Raw genomic sequence first — 20,000 nt, 5'->3', positions numbered from 1 at the left:
TGACAAGAATGTTGAAGAGAACATCAGTAAACTCAAGTCCAAATGTGTGGACAGAGGATATCAAAGACATGAGGAAGAGAAAATGATTCAACAGGTAAAACTGAGTAGCACTGTCGCCTCACAGCAAGAGGTTCTCCAGTTTGATTCTCGGCTGGGGTGCCTTCTGTGCAGACTCTGCATGTCCTCCCTGCGTTCGTGTGGGTTTCCACTGGGTGCTCCGGTTTCCTCCCATGTTACAAAGACAAGCGTCTGGAGCATTTCTCCCCAGGCCTCTGCTGAAAAGTGGCTCATTCCAAGTTGGACTTTCCCGCTTAACAAATGTTAAATAAAATAAATAAATAAATTGTGTGGGAGGGGTTTAGATAGAGGAGGAAAGGAAATCCTGTATCAAACAGCAGCTGTGGAAGTGATTAATAGATCAGTAAGTCTTATTCTCCACATTAATTTGAACAGAAATGCTCTTAAAGATGTAAGAAGCAAATCAAAAAAGCAGATAGCTTTGCTGCTTTAGCAGGTATACCATGAGGCAGTCCTGTACATCTTTTTTTTTTTTCATTTGAAGGGAGTAAGTTTTAAGAATTTTTATTATTATTTTTTTTTTAGAACATTGTGGTAGACGTAGCAAAAATGAAAAACAATGTTTGTCTAATAAGAGTTATGCACTTTTAAACTATATCTTTTATTGTGATCATCATAGGATCATAGGAGTTACTAGGCTAATGGCCCTGGGGCCGTTACAAGCCTAGACAAGAGTTTATTCCCCCAAAAACGAAACCCCAGTCAGCACCTATCACCGCTGTCAGTGAAGGACACAGGTGGAACCCCTGGGACAAAATTTGTGGTTTCCCACTCACTCATCAAGGTTGCGCTGGAAGAGGGTCCACGAGGTACTCTGTTTGACGTGCATGGGAAGTCTATTCCAGAGATGGGGCAGCTTCTGGGAGATGAACCTGTCTCTCCAGCAGGTTTTGTTGATGTTGCATGTCAGATTTAGGCCTTTCGAGCAGGTAAAGCGCATGGAGTTAGACTTACGGATATGGAGCATCTCTAGTAGGACCAGGGTCAGAAATTGCCTTGTAGACAAGACACAGATCACCTCTGAGCAATCTGTACTATACCAAGTAGAGCCGTAGTGATTTGAGCCTGTCCACATAGGACAGGTGTTGGAGGCCATGGATTCTCTTTGTGAGGTATTTCTGTGGCCTTTCCAGTTGGTGCAGGTGTTCGGAGAGGTACATACGAAATGGGACATTATACTCAATTATAGGCCTAATGAGGGAGGAGTACAGAGAGGTAATAACCTTTTTTCTGAATGCAATCCCTTTACTTATGAGATGAACAAGGTAAAAGGCTTTTCTGACCACTACTGCCACATGATGGTCGAATGTGAGATTGTTGTCAACGTGCGTACCCAGATCTCTTACCACAGCTTGTGTGGTTAGGAAGTTGCTGTTGATGTGGTAATCAGGGGCCATGTTTTTGCCTAATGGTATGATGCTACATTTTTTTGCATCTAACTTAAGGCCATGACTTGCATTTATTGCTGTGAGATCCTCTTGCTGTATGTTAACATCATTTGGGGAGTCAATGACAACACCCAACTTACAGTCATCTTGCAGACTTGGTCAGCCACAGGCCCTTTGTCTTTGCCTGGATCTCTGAGAAGTAGATGCCAAACAGTAGGGGTTCCAGGACAGATCCTTGGGGAACACCACTAGTGACAGGTCTGCGGTCAGAGGAGGAGGTGCCTGTTTTGACCTTGTGGATCCTATCAGTGAGCCAGTTGGCCACCCACCTGGTGAGATGAGGATTTATGCCAAGTTGTGTTAGCTTTTTGATGATGCCCGAGTGGGAAATTGTGTCAAAGTTCTTGGCCAAGTCAAGATAAGCTATGTGTACTGACTTTCCCTCATCCTGGGCCTTGGTGACAGAAGTCAGCCAGGTTCAACAGGCAAGATCTACCTTAGACGAATCCGAACTGGGTGGGTTCAAGTGCTTGGAGATTGCCTTTGTCCTTGTTTATGAGATCCATAATAATACGCTCCATGGCTTTACAGATCGGACTTGTCACACTAATGGAGTGATAGGATTAGTAGTGGCACCACCTTTGTGCAAAGGGATGACAGTGGCAGGTTTCCACTCTGCTGGATTGAAGCCTGTACTTAGGTTGTGGTTGAATAGGGTGCTCAATGGCGAAGCTAGTTCTTGCTGGAGATGGTGCAGAATGCAGCCTGGGATACTATCAGGTCCTATGGAAGCAGTGTTCTTTGCCTTGGATAGGGCCTTTAACACTTGATCTACGGAGATGTGAGGTGCGGGACAAATATCTGAGACATGTGACAGGGGGGTGAAGTTTGTGCTGAATCTATCTGCTAGCAGGTTGGCTAAGTCATCAGGATCATTGTAAGTAATACCGTTAATTACTAATTCAGAACAAACCTGGGCTTTGCCATGGAGGTTTCTGATGTAACTGAAGAAGGCTTTGTGATTTCCCTTTGTTTCGGAGGATAGTTTTGATTCATAATTGGCGTTGGAGGTTTCCACTTGTGATCTAATTTGCTTGTTGAGGCTAAGGAGGGAGTTTTTTCCAGTTTGGAATTTGTTCCGTTTTACCCTTGGACAACATTTTATTTCTTTTGTTGTAAAGGCTGTTGATAGAGGATGTCCAGCAGACAGGTTTGTGTTTCTTTGAGGAGCAGGTTTTAGTTCTGTTGAGTAGGGCTGAGTCCATGCAGTTGTACAGGTGCTTGTTTACTGCATTGGCGCACTGTTCAGAATAGTTGCCAGCATCCTCTTAGGGGGCGGTGATGTGAAGCTACTGATACCCTCCCTTAGGAGGTTGTAGTCAGCTTTTGAGAAATTTTTTAGCCTGGTTACGGCTGGCTGGCTGGGGGTGGGGGTGGTATAGAAATTTCGAATGAGACAGACTGATGATCTGATCTCAGTGGGGAAGAACATACTATGGGAGTGGTGTAGTGCTCACCCATGTTGGTGAGAACCAAGTCCAGAATGTTATCTCCCCTTGTCGAAGATGAGACGAGCTGGTCTAGTGCATTAGAACTGATGAAGTCAAGGAATTGTTGGGTGAGCGCATTAGTACAGGAATAGTTCACCCAGTCTGTGGTGGGGTAGTTGAAGTCATCAAGGATCAGGGTGTTAGAGGGTACCTTGATCAAGTCAATTAGGTCCAGGTGGGAGGAGTAGGTGCTCTGAGTCATGGAGGGGGGTCTATAGCTGACTATAACTTGGATGGGTGTCAGTTGCAACTGTCAGTTGCACCTGGAGTAGTTCCAGTGCTTCATGCTGGCAAACCAGTCTGGCTGTTTGCCTATCCTTAATGAAGATAGAGACTCCACCACCCTTAGTCTTCCTGACCTCATTTTGGTGTCGGAATGTGTGGAATGAGGTATAGCCTGGGAAGGCAGGGGTGCTCTCCGCAGCCATGAACCAAGTTTCCATGACCGCACAGATGTCGACATCTTCCAATGTGAGGAGAGCCTCCACTGAGTGCATTTTCAGGTTAAGGCTCCAAGCGTTAAGCTGCATGACCTTCAATTTGCTTTTTGACTGATCTTTTATGTTGGTAGGTTTGTCTTTGGGACATTGCCTAAAAAAGGCACAAGGGGGAGGCAAGAGCCTTGGCCAGGATCTGGAATCCCATGGTGACAGGTGGAGGCCATCCCTGGCAAATCATCGAGGCCTCTTAGCCATGTCATCCCAGGCAGACAGATACTGGATCCCCTTGGAATGACACCAGAAACTTAGCCAATTGTTGAAATCAATTATTTTTGTTGGTATTTTTTTTTTGGTGAAGGTAGGATGCTGCTTAGGGCTGGGGTCATACCTGCCTGGGACAATTATTCTGAGAGCTCAACCATATCTCTTCATATAGTCCAGGGAGGTACTTCTCAAGTCATTCACACCAACATAGACAATGACAGAGTCATACTTGTACCTGTTGTGGAGAGACGTAAGTGTGTGCATGATGTGGCGGATTCTGGCACCTGACAGACAACTGACCATGACCTTCTCCTTGTTGAGCCTGGTGAGTGGGACATTGGTGTGTCTCCCAACTGAGTCAACTGAGTATGTTTGGTTTATTGTTATGCCTTATGGGCTGTGTTGATTTATTGTTATGCCTTATGGGCTGTGTTTGTGAGACACTGGTGTGTTGTCTGCTGTTTTTGATGTGTTTAGTGTTGTTTGTGGAATGTTTGTGTGTTTTGGAGGTCTCTGCTGTTTAGGTAAGTTTTTATTGAGGACCTCTACATAGGTCAGTGTGTGTTGTGCTTGGCTATGTGATGTAGGTGATGTGATGTTTGTGCTGGCAATCTCCTCTTTGTCAGGAGTGCTGACTGTGGAGCGAGAGAGCATGGATTCCAGGTTACTGATGTAGATGTATTTCTCGCAAGTAGAAGAATTATGTGCTAGGAGAAGAGGGTTTTCAGTGAATATGAGGCAGTTGCTGCACTGTCTCAGTATGCCCATGTTAACCAGGCTGGTAAGAGAAACTGATGGGGATTTTCCTGACATAGTGTCCTGAATACTTGGACAAACTTATGGAGAGAGTGTTTTTTTGTCCACAAGAGTGTAGACCACAAAAACCTTCTTAAATGTAAAGTAACTGGCCTGAAGCCCAAGTGCTAAAACCAAAACTAAGATGCTTAGAATAACACAGAAATTTAATCAGGGTAATAATAAGCAGTAATAAATGCACCAGTATAAAAGCATTTGAACACTTAAGAGCACACAGCAAAGCAAAATAAGATAAAGTATGAAGGACACAGTTATAGTAAAAGCAGCTGAGTAAAGTGTGTGTGTGTGTGTGTGTGTATATATATATATATATATATATATATATATATATATATTTTTTTTTTATTGGAGAGGGAGGAAACAGAATATATTACAAGATTAAGAAACTAAGGGGGGTGATCGTAACAGCTGGAGTTATGCAGTTCACCGTCTCTATTACTGTGATGTAAGTACAGCAGGAACATATGGAATAAAGGAGTATTTTAATTGTAACACCTGTCTAACCCTATTCAGGCATGTAGCAAATAATTAGTTTAAAACTTTGTACAAACCGGGTATAGTCTTCTGTGTTTCAGATGAATAGATTATAACAGTGCAGGAGGCTATACATTTGTGATGGCTTGCATAGTATAAATATATATATCTCTATATGCAATTCAGAGATGAGTATTTTTTTTCTTTCTTTTGCAAGCGATTTAGTTTTTATTAAATTTTATTTTAATTATAATTTGTTAAATTGAGTTAGTCTGCTCAACCTTTTCAGTTAGGACCTGGGTACATTGGTAGCTGACCAAAATAAGACTTAGAAAATTAAGTTGACAATCTGAATAGTTAAAATTAAAAACATATTGACATAAAAGTAAATAAAATTAGATGTCACATGTATAAATAAAAAATCAGGTATGTGGATGAGAAATACAGATATATACTTGTGGGCAATATAGAGATATATACTCATGAGCAAATTGTATTTGTCATAGTTGGCAAAAGTCAGATAGTCATGCAGGTTTGTACAAATGTACTGTAAGCTATATGTGACCCAGTTTCCAGCATTAACTAATACACACTTTAATTTTAATAACTTGCTGTGTCATTTCCATTAGTTTTATTGACATGTACAGTACTTGGTTTACCAGTTCATTTACAGGCTGGGGATGCCTTCTTTACAGTGTCTGTATGTCCTCCCAGTGTGTCCTTATGAAATGTTGATGGGTACTTTGCTTTCATCCCACATGTAAAACGCATACCATAGGCAAGTTTGCAGTCCTCCAAATTGTATGTTTGTATGTGGAGTTTGCAGTCCTCCAAATTGTATGTTTGTATGTGGAGTGTGTGTGCTGGGGGTAGGCTGCACCACTTCTTCAGTGCTATAATACATTTTCCTTGCGTCATAGTTCATACTACTTCTGTCCCATTCAGGATCAGTAGTGAGTAAAGAATGAGTCACAAAATAAGACATTAATTCCTGTCTCATTGTCAGAGTGTGATATGCCAGAAGTAGAACATTTCTTACATATAATGTTAATATATAGTCATGGTACCATTTCTAACCCAAAATGAAGATAGTATGATAGAGCCCAACCAAACTTTGTCAGCTTCAGCCTTGTAGGTATATTTTCCTTATTGAAGCAGCAATATTTCTAGTAGTTAAGAGATTTTAGCTTAAGTTAGAGCTTATTGTGGTTGACTATACCAAAGAATTTTAATAGGTTAAGGAAAATTGAAGTTGTGATCAATTTCAGAAGAATTGTAAATCACTAATTTGTTTTTAAACTGTTATTGTATTTCTGTACTACAGTTGGTATGCTGCTGTCTCTCTCACTAGGATCTATAAGTACCATGCTGTCTCTCTTACTAGGATCTATAAGTACCAGGCTCATGGATATGCCTTTACCACAGTAGAGGAGTTGCTCCATTCTTTGGGTGGAGATCGTTTCATCAACATGACTCGACGTTCAGTGGCTGAGTCTTTGCTGGAACTAGGTGTTTCTCAGCGTTTTGTAGATGAAGTCATTGCAGCTGTTATGAGAACTAGTTGTGGACAATCTGTTTCCATGCCTGCTTTTGCAGGTGAGTGTTTCAAGATTTAAACCATATACATCACCGTGTATATAGATGATTCAGGGCTGTCTGTAAAGTGCATCTGTAAGTGATATACGTATGTGGTGAGATTGTTTGGCACACTGCAGACGATTAAAGGAAGGTTAACATCTGATGCATTGGTTTTAGACTGTTGTATTTGAAACTGATTTGATGTTTGCATACATGTGTGCATGCATATTTTAATCTCTTACTTACTGTATTTGTTGTCCTTTGGGTCTGACTAGAATGTACTGTTCTGTTTTTGTACTAGGTGTAATAATTAGTAGATCGCAAATATTTAGAACCTGTTTTGTAGAGTGCAAATTTTATTCATTGGTTATTTCTTTGCACCGTCTATGCAGACTGTTTCCGTAAATATCTCATGTTTTATAGAAGATGATGATAGTGCAGTGACTTGCTGTGTTTTATGTGGTTCACTACCGTACATAGTTATATATCACAACTTCATTTCATTTTTGCTTTATTTTTTTTTTAAACCTGCTCTCCTACAAACCATTAAGACACTGTCATGGCTGATGTCATCCAGTTATCTTCCTCTGTACTATGAGAGCTTCTACATCACAATTGCTTGTGCATGGGCTGTGTAGAAGGACTTTTGTGTAACACTGTAGAGATGCAAGGGACAGTGAGATGCAAAAGCATGTAGGCATTGCTTATGTATTAGTTCAGCCTTTCAGATTACTATTCAATCAAAACTCATCAGACATTGTAACAAATAAACAAAAACTGCAACAAAGAAGACTGAATTTAAAGTAGTGAATATGAAAATCGGTTAGTTCTACGTAACGCGGCTTAACTAGCAACAGCAGTAGCAGTAGTGCTGAGGATGTAATCAGATGTTTTTTTTTTTTCACTTTTCTGCATACCTCTCAGGCTCTCCATTTTCAAAATAAAAGCAGGGGACCATCAGAGATCGTAGCAGTGGGCCCAAAATCATAGCACTCAAAATCAGCATATGTGTACATCTGCACCCATGAGGAGTGAGAGCATAAATGAATAAATTTGCCCTTTTTGGATCTGTGTTGTGCTGACAGAGGGACACCTATATAGCTGTACCAAGAAACATGTCCTTACCAAACAATGAAAACATACGCCTTATTTTTTGGCCAGTCATAACTATAATTTATTTAGCTGAATTAATATAAAGTCTGCATATCATTTGTTAAAACATGCTAATGGAAACTTCACTAAACAAACATTTATGCTGCAGTTAAATGAATAAAAATACAGACAACACCTCAGCCTGGAAATGAAATAGAGCTCCAAGTATTTCTAACCAAGCCACATGGAGCCAAAAAGTTTTCTTTATTTTCCCTTTATCTGACATGTGATTACCAAGAAAGTCCCGATTGTGCATGAATCCTATTTTGAACAGAGGCCTGGGGAGAAAAGCTCCATAGAACAAAATACAATTTGATTACATTCATTATGTTAGTAACATTTAATTATGAGACAAAAAGCATATTATCAACAGAGTTGAGTCAAAAAAAAAAAAAAAAACTAGGTGTGTGAATTTGTGTGTGTGTGTATGTTGTTGTGTCTTTTCGGCTTTTCTCGGTTAGGGGCCGCCACAGCGGAACTCCGGACCGCTAATGATTTGTAGTTTAGTTTTATGTGCCGAGTTACCAGCCCTGACGCACAACCTTCAACGAAGGTACGCCCATTCATGCATGTCTCCACGCAGAAGACGCTCTAGCTGAGAATCAAACCTATGTATATATGTGTGTGTATATATATATATATATATATATATATATATATATATATATATATATATATATATATATATAAAATGTATATTCATTTATTTTACATTTGTTTACTGGGGATCAGTTTTCAGCGGAGGCCTGGGGAGAAAAGCTCCAGAACAATTGCTAGCATGCTATACATAAGACATTTACATGATTGTGGTTCATACATTCACTTATAAAAATATAGCAGATAATAACATCTGAGTGCATAAGATATTTACATAAGCATAGAGATTTAGACATACAATTAAAAGTATAGTAGGTCGTAATATATGATGGTTGTTCATACAGTATGTTTAGTAGAGATAATTTTGAAGATGTATTGAAGATAAGACAAGAAAGGAAAACTAAAAAAAGAAGAGAATATAGACAAATTCACATGAGGTGCATTGACATTTAAAGTGGAACCTGTGTGTTGAGAGACAGCCTTACAAGACTATCTGCAAATATATAGAGCCGAGTATATTTTTCTGTATTATTCTGTATTATAGAGCTAAACTGTTGCTTAGATATCTGTTGTCTTACTGTTCTGCAAATATACAGAGATCAGTATATATTTTTTTGGTTTTATAATTTGCACTCTGATTCCTCACATCTCTGTTGAAAACCCCCCCCCCCCCATTCTTGGTTGTTGTTTAAATTTGGTGGCTTTTGCAGTGCCCGCCCCCCTGTAGATATGATCTAGGACACTCCCCCAGTCCCATCTCTTTACCGCATTCTACCTAATAAACCCTTTCTGCACTTGCTTTTAGTCCTTTTTAATTTAATTACATTTTTTCAAACTGTGTGTGGACTAATATTGCTACATACTCAAGTGTGCCAGCTTGTACTGCATGTGAATTGTTTTTACTACTGTTTTTGCTACTTTTCTGGAAAAAAAAAAAAATTGTAAGCCTGTTTCCTACCTTTACTGTAATTAGTGTTCCAGATACAGATTTGCTGTATCTAGGACTATATTTGTAAGCTTCTGAGCCCCCAAGCCTTTCTGTGTTGGAGGGAAGCCTTCTAGCTTATCAGTGGGAGTGGTAAGCACTAGGTAACCTGTCTACCACATAAGGAGTGGTTCTGGCCCAGAATTTGTAGTTATTGGTCGTTTGGGCGGTCTTCCATCTCTCTCAACTTTCTGATTTGAAGGCCTGCATTTGCACTTGTTTCTGTCCTGTAACTCCTGGGCCCATCTCATTTGCTCACTCACAAAAAAAAAAAAAAAGTATCTGCTTTTACTGTATTTGTGTTTCTTCCTACTTTATTTTGCTTTTGCGTCATCTTAAAAGTACTCAGTTGTATTTATTACTGCTTGGTGTAACTCATTCTAAGCCTTTTAGTTTAAGCACTTGGGCTTCAGACCAGTTGTTTTACATTAGGAAGGTTTGTAATCTGCACTGTAGTGGCAGGCAGGTAGCTTACATCCTTCTAAGTTGGGAACTGCTGATTGAGGGCTCAGTGTCTGTTATTCTAAAAGTATATTAATTCTGTTTTAAGCACTTGGGCTTCAGGCCAGTTATTTCACATTAAAAGGGTCCGTGGTCTGCACTCTTGTGGGAGGAGAGGCTGGACTCTGCCCTTCTAGCTGGGAATTTCTGGTTAAAGGCTTATAGTGCCTGCATATTTAAACTGCTTCTTACTGAAATTGGTGCACCTTGTTTGCTGTAGCATAGACTAGATCCAGGCCTGCTGAATCTAGCTTTGTTTGTATAACTTGAGCACTAATCCAGGCATTCTTTAAAGTATTCAATTGTATGTATTACTGCTTGGTAGTAACTTGATTAAAGTGTAGCTATCATTCTAAGTCTTTTGGATTAAGCACTCGGGCTTCAGACCAGCTGTTTTACATTAGGAAGTTTTGTGGCCTGCACTATGGTGGCAGGACAGGGAGCTTACATCCTTCTAAGTTGGGAACTGCTGATTGAGGGCTCAGTGTCTGTTATTCTAAAATTGTATTAATTCTGGTTTAAGCACTTGGGCTTCAGGCCAGTTGTTTTACATTAAGAAGGTTTGTGGTCTGCACTGTAGTGGCAGAACAGGTAGCTTACATCCTTCTAAGTTGGGAACTGCTGATTGAGGGCTCAGTGTCTGGTATTCTAAAAGTGTATTAATTCTGGTTTAAGCACTTGGGCTTCAGGCCAGTTATTTTACATTAAGAAGGTTCGTGGTCTGCACTCTTGTGGGAGGAGAGGCTGGACTCTGCCCTTCTGAGCTGGGAATTTCTGGTTAAAGGCTTATAGTGCCTGCATATTTGAACTGTTTCTTACTGAAATTGGTACACCTTGTTTGCTGTAGCATAGACTAGATCCAGGCCTGCTGAAATTAGCTTTGTTTGTATGTTTATTGTTTGTTTGGTTGTTATTTCCCTGAAACACTAATACCACCTAAAACGCTGCTTTTCAGCGCTTCTGTGGATCCCTAGTGATATCTGCATTGCTTACTGTACTTATTTCCTTGTTTCACTTGAAAGAAAGTTACTGTTTGTCATTTTTGCATTTAAGTTACCTGTAACGCATTGCATTTAAGTTACCTGGCACTTGCTCACTAAAGCAATTATATAAGTCAGCACTAAAATATTAAAAGCACTACACCCTTACAAACTCCCCTTGAGTACCTCGTTCCCCACTGACCCTTTTTTTCAATTATAAAGAAATTCCCAATACTATTCTAGCATGTCCAAAGGTCAGTTGTCAATCTCCTCTCCGGTCCAGCTGGTGAATCTGGGAATCTTGAGGCAATGTTACAACTGCCTCATGTACACAGACAACCCTCTCCTCCTCCCAACAAATTCCAACACATGTGAGAGATGCAACCATATAGCCAAACTGGAGGCTAAGCTCTCTCAACTCAGTACTGGCGAAACCAGTCAGGAGGAGAAGGAAACCACACTCATTACAATTCCAGTCTCACATAGACCTACCACGACAGCAAACCAAACACATAAACACACAAAAACATATTCGGAGGCTCTAAATAAAAATCTGCCTAAGCAGCAGAGACCTCCAAAGCAGACACCCAAGCAACCGCTACCTCAAAACAAAACACGTGCAACACATAGCTCACAAAGCCAGTGTGCCGAACAGTCACAGCCCTTAAGGCTAAACAACACACCTGATCTGATACACTTGTAATAGGTGACTCTATCGTCAGGCACACTAACGTCCCGCTCACCAGGCTGAACAAGGAGAAGGTCACAGTGAGCTGCCTTTCGGGCGCTAGGATCCGCCACATAACACAAGCACTCACGGCACTCCAAGGCAAGTACAAATATGACTCAGTCATTGTCCATGCTGGTGTGAATGACCTGAGACTTACCTCCCTGGACTACATGAAAAGAGACATAGAGGAGCTCTCTGAGCATGTAGCCCAGGCCGGTATGACCCTGACCTTGAGTAGCATCTTAACCTCACCAAGAATGATGCCACAATATGAAGACAAGATGATCAATTTCAACAATTGGCTTAAGTATTGGTGTCATTCAAAGGGGATCCAATGCCTGTCAGCCTGGGATGACATGCTCGACAGGCCACGATGCTTTGCTAGGGACGGCTTGCACCTGTCACCCTGGGCTGGATATTGGCAAAGGCTCTTGCTACCCCATAGTGCCTTTTTAGGCAAGGCTCAAAAGACAAACCCACCTCCATAGGTATCACAAGGGATAAGAAACTAAGAGTAATGCTACTCAATGCCAGAAGTCTAAACCTCAAGATGCACGACTCGAAACTCTCCTTAGCATGGAGAACATCGATATCTGTACAGTAACAGAAACCTGGTTCAAGGCTCCGAGAGCACCCCAGCACTACCAGGTTATACCTCATACCATGCTTTTGGCCCCAAAACTTGGACCGAACCACAAAAGGAGGGAGTATCAATATTCACAAAGATACCCACACCTCCAGGTTGGTGGCACAGCACGAAGCATCAGGGACTATCCATGTGCAACTAACAGTGGGTAAAACTGCCTTCCAGTTTATAGCCTGCTACAGACCACCCTCCCAAACCCAGGAACCCCACTCGGCCTTCCTGAGAACACTGGAAAATATGAAGGTTTCTCCAAACACCATTATATTGGGCGACTGCAACTACCCAAACATAGACTGGGAACATTACTCTAGCTCCAACACCCTAGCCCAAAGGTTCCTAGAATTTATAAACTCAAATGCTATGGAACAACTTGTTGCCACTCCCACAAGAGGGGAAAACATACTGGACCTGATCACCAACATGGGGACTCTATGCTCCAGACCAGAAGCGTATCCCTCACTGGTAAGATCAGACCATAAACTAATCTCACTGGATATTCACATCCCAACTCCACCCCCTGCCTTGAAAACCACAGTGAAAAAACTTCTCTAAAGCAAATTTCACACTCCTCAAAACCGAGGTGGAATCCTTCAAAGCCCCCGGGCCTGTGGAAAATACGGCCCGGACCGCAGAATCCTTTATAAACGCATTCTATGAACACCTTCAGGAATGCATGGATCATGCAATCCCAAATAAAACCAAGACCCAATCCTCTAAAGGCAGACGTCCTGTCTGTTGAACCCCAGCCATAAACAAACTATACAATAGAAGGAGGAAGCTACTACATGATAGAGCAAAATCCCAAAAAGGGAAGGCATCTCTGATCAGTATTAGCAAAAAACTATGGGCACTCATAAAATCGTCTAAGGCCAGCTTTGAGAGAAAAATTGCACAGGACACTAAGGATAATCACAAGGCTTTCTTTAGTTATGTTAGGAACCTGGGTGAGAATTCCCAGATATGCTCAGAATTAGTCCAAAATGACAAAAAATACACCGAACCCACAAACATTGCCAACATCCTAGCTGACAGGTTCAGCATAAACTCCCCCCCTCCACCAAAAGGGCAAATATCTATCCCAGCAGAGTGCTGCCCCCCTGACATCTCAGATGCTCAGGTAAGAGCTGCCCTCTCCAAAGCAAAAAACACAGCATCAATGACCAGGCTACATCCTACATGAACTCCAAGAAGAGCTAAACCCAAACATAAAACTACTGTTCAATCTCAGCCTTACTACAGGATATGTACCCAAAGAGTGGCGTACAGCAACAGTGGTCCCTCTCCACAAAGGTGGTGCCTCAATGGATCCTGGAAACTATCGTCCCATAAGCCTGACTAGCTTGGTCTGCAAAGCTATGGAAAGGATCATCATGGACCTCATAAATAAAGATATTGGGGACCTACAGACACTGGATCCTACCCAGTTCAGCTTTGTTAAGGGCAGATCCTGCCTCTTAAACCTGGTTGATTTCTTTGAAACAGTCAACAAGGCCATTGACGAGGGGAAGGTGGTCCACACAGCCTACCTGGACCTCGCAAAAGCCTTCGATACAGTACCCCACTCGGGCATTATAGATAAGCTCACCAGCTTAAATATAAACCCCTATGTCACTAGATGGGTTGCAAACTGGCTCAAGGACAGAACCCACATGGTTAGAATTGCTGGAGCCATGTCAGACTCCAAACCAGTTACAAGTGGCATCCCACAAGGCTCAGTCCTGGGACCTCTCTTGTTCGGTATATATTTCTCGGAGGTACAGGCCAACACAGTAAGGACTGTGGCTGACCAAGTTCGAAGATGACTGCAAACTGGGCACCATAATCGACTCTCCAGCCGACACAAGCATCCTCCAAAAGGGCCTCATAGAAACAGACAACTGGTGCCAGAGCCATGGCCTCAAGCTAAACGACAAAAAGTGTATAGTCATCCCCTTTGGCAAAAACAAAGTGCCCACAAATTACCACATAGGTGGTAATCCATTAAGTACAGAAGAAGTAATTAGGGACCTGGGGACCCAAGTTGATAGTAATCTCTCATTTGACAACCATTAGAAAAACATTTTATATAGCCCACCTAATCATGAAGGGATTCACATCTAGATCAGGGGAGGTCATCGTGCCTCTTTACTCATCCCTCATCAGGCCCATAATTGAGTACAATGCCCCTTTTGGGATGTACCTTACCAGACACCTACAGCAACTGGAAATACCCCAAAAGTACCCCACCAAGAGGATCAAAGGGCTCAAACAGATGCAATATGCTGCCCGGTTAAAGAAACTCCAGCTCTACTCAGTGGCATACCGCCTGCTCAGAGGTGATCTGTGCCTGACGTTTAAAGCCATGTCCAACCCGGAATTAATGGACATGCTGCACCTCAGAAAATCCAAATCCCATTGAGCTATGCGCTCGAGACTTGAACCTCAGCACTGAAATAAATAGGACATGCTGGAGGGACAGATTCATAACCCAGAGGCTCCCTTCACTCTGGAATAAAATCCCAGTCCAGGTTAGGCAGAGTCCCTCATTGACTCTCTTCAAGAGAAATCTTGATGAGTGGATGGGAGATCGTAGGTTTACCCCAGGTATCACTTATGTGTCACTGTTAGACAGAGGCACAGTATACTAACCTCGAAAAAGGGCATAGCAAAATTAATTTAATATGAGTGGCGAAAGCCAAACACACTCTGGCTAGGCTTATAAATGCCCTAGGGCAGATAGCCTAGTATGAACCTATGAACATTTTAAGGGAACGCTTTTCTACTTAGTCTGTGGGAGAGTTAATGGGTATAGATGTGACAGTGGGGAGTAGGCGGCAGTGAGTTGGTATGTAACGTGATAATATATAGTGCATCTGTGGGAGTTTTAAAGAGGTTGCAGAGTGGGTAGGGGAAAGGAGTTAGAATATGTCACCCAGGTGCTAGGCAGTTACAAGTAACGTGTGATAATATATAGTGCATCTGTGGGAGTTTTAAAGAGGAGGTAAGTAACATGTGATAATATATAGTGCATCTGTGAGAGTTTTAAAGAGGAGGTTGGGTTGTGGGTAGGGGAAAGGAGTTAGAATATGTCAGCCAGGTGCTAGGCAGTTACAAGTAACGTGTGGTAATATATACTGCATCTGTGGGAGTTTTAAAGAGGAGGTTGGATAGTGGGTAGGGGAAAGGAGTTAGAATATGTCAGCCAGGTGGTAGGCAGTTACAAGTAACGTGTGATAATATATATATATAGTGCATCTGTGGGAGTTTTAAAGAGGTTGGATAGTGGGTAGGGGAAAGGAGTTAGAATATGCCAGCCAGTGCTAGGCAGTTGCATATCCAGGAGTTGTTTAGGTGTGAAATAAGCTGTTTTATGAAGGCATTTTTGTTAGGTTGTAACCTGATTTGTAGTGGTACGAAGTTCCAAATCTTGGCAATGTTACTAGTATACAGGGAGTTACCAGAGCTGTAATGGCTTTTGGAGATTGTGATTAGTGTTATTGGATCTAAGTTCTCGGTTATTGGAGTAGAGGGTGATCAGGTCTTGTAAGGCTGGAGTTTTGTCAGGTTGGTACAGTATTTGATGCGCTAGCAGAAGTTGGTTTAGAGCTAAGGTGTTAGGGAGTTCTAGCCAATAAAGCTATTTTAGGGCCTGACAGTGGTAGGTGTGGTAGGAGGAGTTTGTAAGAATTTTGCTATTTTGTTGTAGCATACTGATAGCTTGTTTAAGTCGCTCTTGTTTAGATTAATTAGGACAGGAGAAGCAAACAATAAGGTAGAGAGAAAATGGGTACGAGCTAGGGTAACTTTACTGTTGCTGGTTAGGAAGTTTTTACATCTGTAAAGAGTACCTAGTTTTTTGTTGATTTTGGTTATTGTTTGAGCTATGAGTTTGTCAAATTTCATGTCATTGTCAATAATGACCCCTAGAAATTTGGTTTGTGTGATGGGGGAGTTAGGGGTATTAGCTGATGCAGAAATAGAGAATGGGGGAGTAGGTGATGCTGCTTTGGAAGGATGAAAGAGCATAAGTTGTTTTTTTTTAGGATTTAGTATTAGCTGGGTGTTTGTAAGCCAGGTTTTGATGGATGTAAAGGCTTCTTGGGTCTTGATTTGAAGTTTTTGGAGAGTGGGGCAGAGCAGGTTAAGGTGGAGTCATCAGCGTATTGAACCAGGTTTGCTAGAGTGGTGGCTTTGTGAAGATTTTTTGTAAATATAATGAAAAGTAGGTGTCCTAGGATTGATCCTTGGGGTACTCCTAGATGTTCTTTGTGTTTCACTGTTGCAGTCATTACATTTGGGTTATCTGCTTGCAGTTCGCCCTCAGTCGGCCTGATTAACAAAGTCTTGGGTCCTGCGTCGGTTGCTGTCCCTTCTTCCATGATGCCATGTTGTCAGGGGTATAAAACATGCAGCCGGTGCCATTACATCAGTCTTTCTTGCCGTGTGGTACCCGAAGCAGAAACAGTTCGCAAGTGCTGGTCGGCCGACTCCTGAAATTTTTGTTTTCGAGTTTCAGAACCAAAGTCTTCAACTAGAGCTAAGTACCCTATTGGGGAAACTTTTTCTTGCTCCTTACCGATGTCAGTGAAAGTTAATAATTGCATTACTTGTGGAAAGCAAATACCTCATAAAGATTTTCATTCGTACTGTATTCCTTGCCTAGGCCCTGACCACGACGTACCTTGCTGTCGGCTTTGTGCTTTATTTAATCAGCTCACTGTCCGTCGTCGGTATGTTTTTGCCTCTAAATATTTCGGTTCTCGGTTTAATTATCCAGAAATGTTGTCGGTTAGCCAACCGACTACCAGGATTCTGAAAAAACACAAATATAAAGACAGAGACAGGCCGCCGAGGTCCAAAACTGTCGATGATGCTTCTCCTAAGCCAGTCGCCAGTTCGCCGGTACTCAGTGAGGCGCTTTTGCAGCCCCTGATACCCGCTACTTCTGATTCACAGGCCTCTACTGAGACCCATTCAGAGTCCGGTATGTCGAAAGATGCTTCAAATGTGGAACCTGAGGATGTCTCTACATTGGATAGGTCCGGAGCCGCTGTGTAGGCACCGGCTTCTGAGAGTGTATTCAGGCCTACAGACTTGCATATTAAAACGGCGCCTCCTACTTTACTTAGGCCTAAATCTCGATCCATGCCTAAAAAAAATATAAGAATGGCTGAAGATCTAATAATTCTAATCAGGGGTAGCCAACCCCCCCCCCCCCTTCTAAGAGGCCTAGGACTGAAGTTGATTATGACTCTTCTGATCAGGATTCTGTTTCTGATTCTTCTGATGATCTGGATTTGCCCTTATCTACTTATGAAGATTCTGATGCAGAGGACTCCATTCCATCTGCTTCTCCTCCTGAGGATTTTTCTTTTGGGGAAACCTTACATACTCTAAGGGAGCATTTCCACTGGGAGAGCCAGGATTTTTCTGATTCAAAAAAGAGGCTTAGGGATTTCCTTCTCCTACCTCAGCATAGGCCTTTAGCTATTCCTCCTGTACTAGACATTGTTGAAGATACTTTTTTGGAATCTAGTTTGACCCCTGATTCCCTGCCTGATGCTCCCAGAAAACCTGACAGATACTACATGGTCCCTGAGTCCCAAAAGTTCCTTTTTAAAAATCCTATTGCAGATCCAGAGACTATTTCACAGGGGCCCAAGGGCATTAAGGTTTCTACTGCTAAAAATCCTACCCCTTCTGATAGAGACTCCAGGGCGCTGGATAGATAGGGTAAGAAGGTTTACACTTCTGCAACCTTGGCCATTAGGGCTTTAAACTGCCAGTTTCATATGTTAAAGTATCAGCAACATGTTATTGGACTGCTTAAACAGAAAATGATGTTGATTCCTGACTATGTGGAAAATAAAGAATTACAGGATTTAATGCATTCTGCTGAACAAGTTGGAAAACATACTTTGCAATGTGGTTTTGATTCATTAGAGGCCTCTTGCAGGGCTGCTGTTACTGGGTCTGTGCTCAGAAGGCATGCTTGGCTTAAAGGGACAATCCCAGAGTTTAAAATTCGGGTCCACACTAAAGCTGACCAAATCACGCCCACTTTACCGCGTCACTCACATCCCCACCCACGGTGTCCTTTTTCATTTACTTGGCATGGCAGTATTCAATTCCAGTCCTGTTTTTGTTCCCAGTGTCAACTACGCTTTATGTATATGGTCCTATCACGGAATGTCCAGATGTTTGCCTTATACTTAGGTCCGGTTTTCATAAAATTGTGGTTTTCTGCTAAATCAGTCCCAAATCATAACCAAGAAAATAATAGCAAACAATTCAGTTTCCAATTTTATACCCTTCAGAAAATTCATACTAGTGCAAAACTTTTTTTATCAACTTTTAAGTTTGTATGTCCAGATTTCTGGATGGCAGAGGCTGAGATCCTGCTTTGCAACTACTCCGAACATTAGTATCGTTCATTGTGGTTCGTTTCTGTAGTAACCGCAATGAACGATAGTTGTAAAAACAAAACATTTACTGTCCGGAGCTGTTGTTTCCCCCATTATTTTAGGCGTTGTCTGAAAGAGACGAGTGACACACAACAAAGTGCCAACAGCCTCACTTTATTCCATGATACGAACAACGTAGTAAAAATGTACAGCACAGAGCTCTCTATAACTTTATTCCAAGATACGAACAACATAGTAAAAATATACAGCACAGAGCTCGTAGTAAAAATGTACAGCACAGAGCTCTCTAACTTTATTCCAAGATACGAACAACGTAGTAAAAATGTACAGCACAGAGCTCTCTATAACTTTATTCCAAGATACGAACAACATAGTAAAAATATACAGCACAGAGCTCGTAGTAAAAATGTACAGCACAGAGCTCTCTATAACTTTATTCCAAGATACGAACAACATAGTAAAAATATACAGCACAGAGCTCTATAACTTTATTCAAGATTAACAACGTAATGTACAGCACAGAGCTCTATTGTACATTTTACCACTGTTCGATCTTGGAATAAAGTTATAGAGAGCTCTGTGCTGTACATTTTTACTACGTTGTTCGTATCATGGAATAAAGTGAGGCTGTTGGCACTTTGTTGTGTGTCACTCGTCTGTTCGAGCTAAGGGGAACTGTAGTCTGCATTTGGGATTGGTTGGATCACCTTGTTGTTTTTTTCTGAAAGAGGCCGAGAGGTTCCTCCAGCTTTGCAACTGTTTTATATTTCAGTGTGTGAGTTTTTAGAGCGATCGTTCATTGCAAAATGAACGCAAAGAACGATCGTTTTGAAAAGAAGACCTTCACTGTCTGGAGCAGTTGTTCCCCCATTTACTTTAGGCTTTGGACTGATTTCTTGCACTAAGATGAATCGGAAAGGGACCATATTGCAGTTCTGGGACCAGAAGGCTCGTGCGTTCTTTCCTGACTTATTTACCGATATGATGCAGCATGGCATTGGCTTTTACCGTTTAAAAAAAAAAGAATTGACCGTTTCAGTAAATAAAAAAACTGTGGTTAGTATGATTACTGCTCTGTATGCTGCTTCACTGTTTTCTAGTGTGTTTTTATATTGTGTTGATATCTGAAGCATATGAACAAGTTGAGTTAATCCATATGCAGCCTACCTGAAAGTTTTTCAACTTCTTTTACCAGTAAATATTCCTCTTACAGCATCTGCTACTGATTTTGCATCAGACTGTTGCTTAGTAAATTCTGTGTTTTGACTGGTCTCTGATTCTCAGCATTTATATCACTTAAAAACGGTCTATCATTTCCATTGACTATATATGTTCTTAGTCTTGCATGTTGAGATGATTGGTAGTGATTTTGTTCTCGTATATGGAAAATGTGATGAACTATAGACCTTTCAAAAAA

General features: G+C 41.5%; 1 protein-coding gene across 1 annotated transcript in view; it reads left to right on the top strand.

The window, feature by feature from the left end:
• The window catches only part of LOC122799860 (prenylcysteine oxidase-like), a 189,973-nt gene extending 183,332 nt beyond the window's left edge, over window positions 1-6,641 (top strand). The window contains exon 4 of the mRNA XM_044069213.1: window positions 6,395-6,641. Within this exon, the coding sequence (XP_043925148.1) occupies window positions 6,395-6,626 (232 nt within the window). The 3' untranslated portion in view covers window positions 6,627-6,641. The remainder of the gene's footprint in view (window positions 1-6,394) is intronic.
• The last annotated feature ends 13,359 nt before the right edge of the window (window positions 6,642-20,000 follow it).

The sequence above is a fragment of the Protopterus annectens genome, chromosome 4.part0, assembly GCF_019279795.1.
Source record: "Protopterus annectens isolate FY-2018-M chromosome 4.part0, PAN1.0, whole genome shotgun sequence".
Lineage (NCBI taxonomy): Eukaryota > Metazoa > Chordata > Ceratodontiformes > Protopteridae > Protopterus > Protopterus annectens.
The sequence above is the reverse complement of the archived record's forward strand: the minus strand, read 5'-3'. Positions and strand labels throughout refer to the sequence as shown.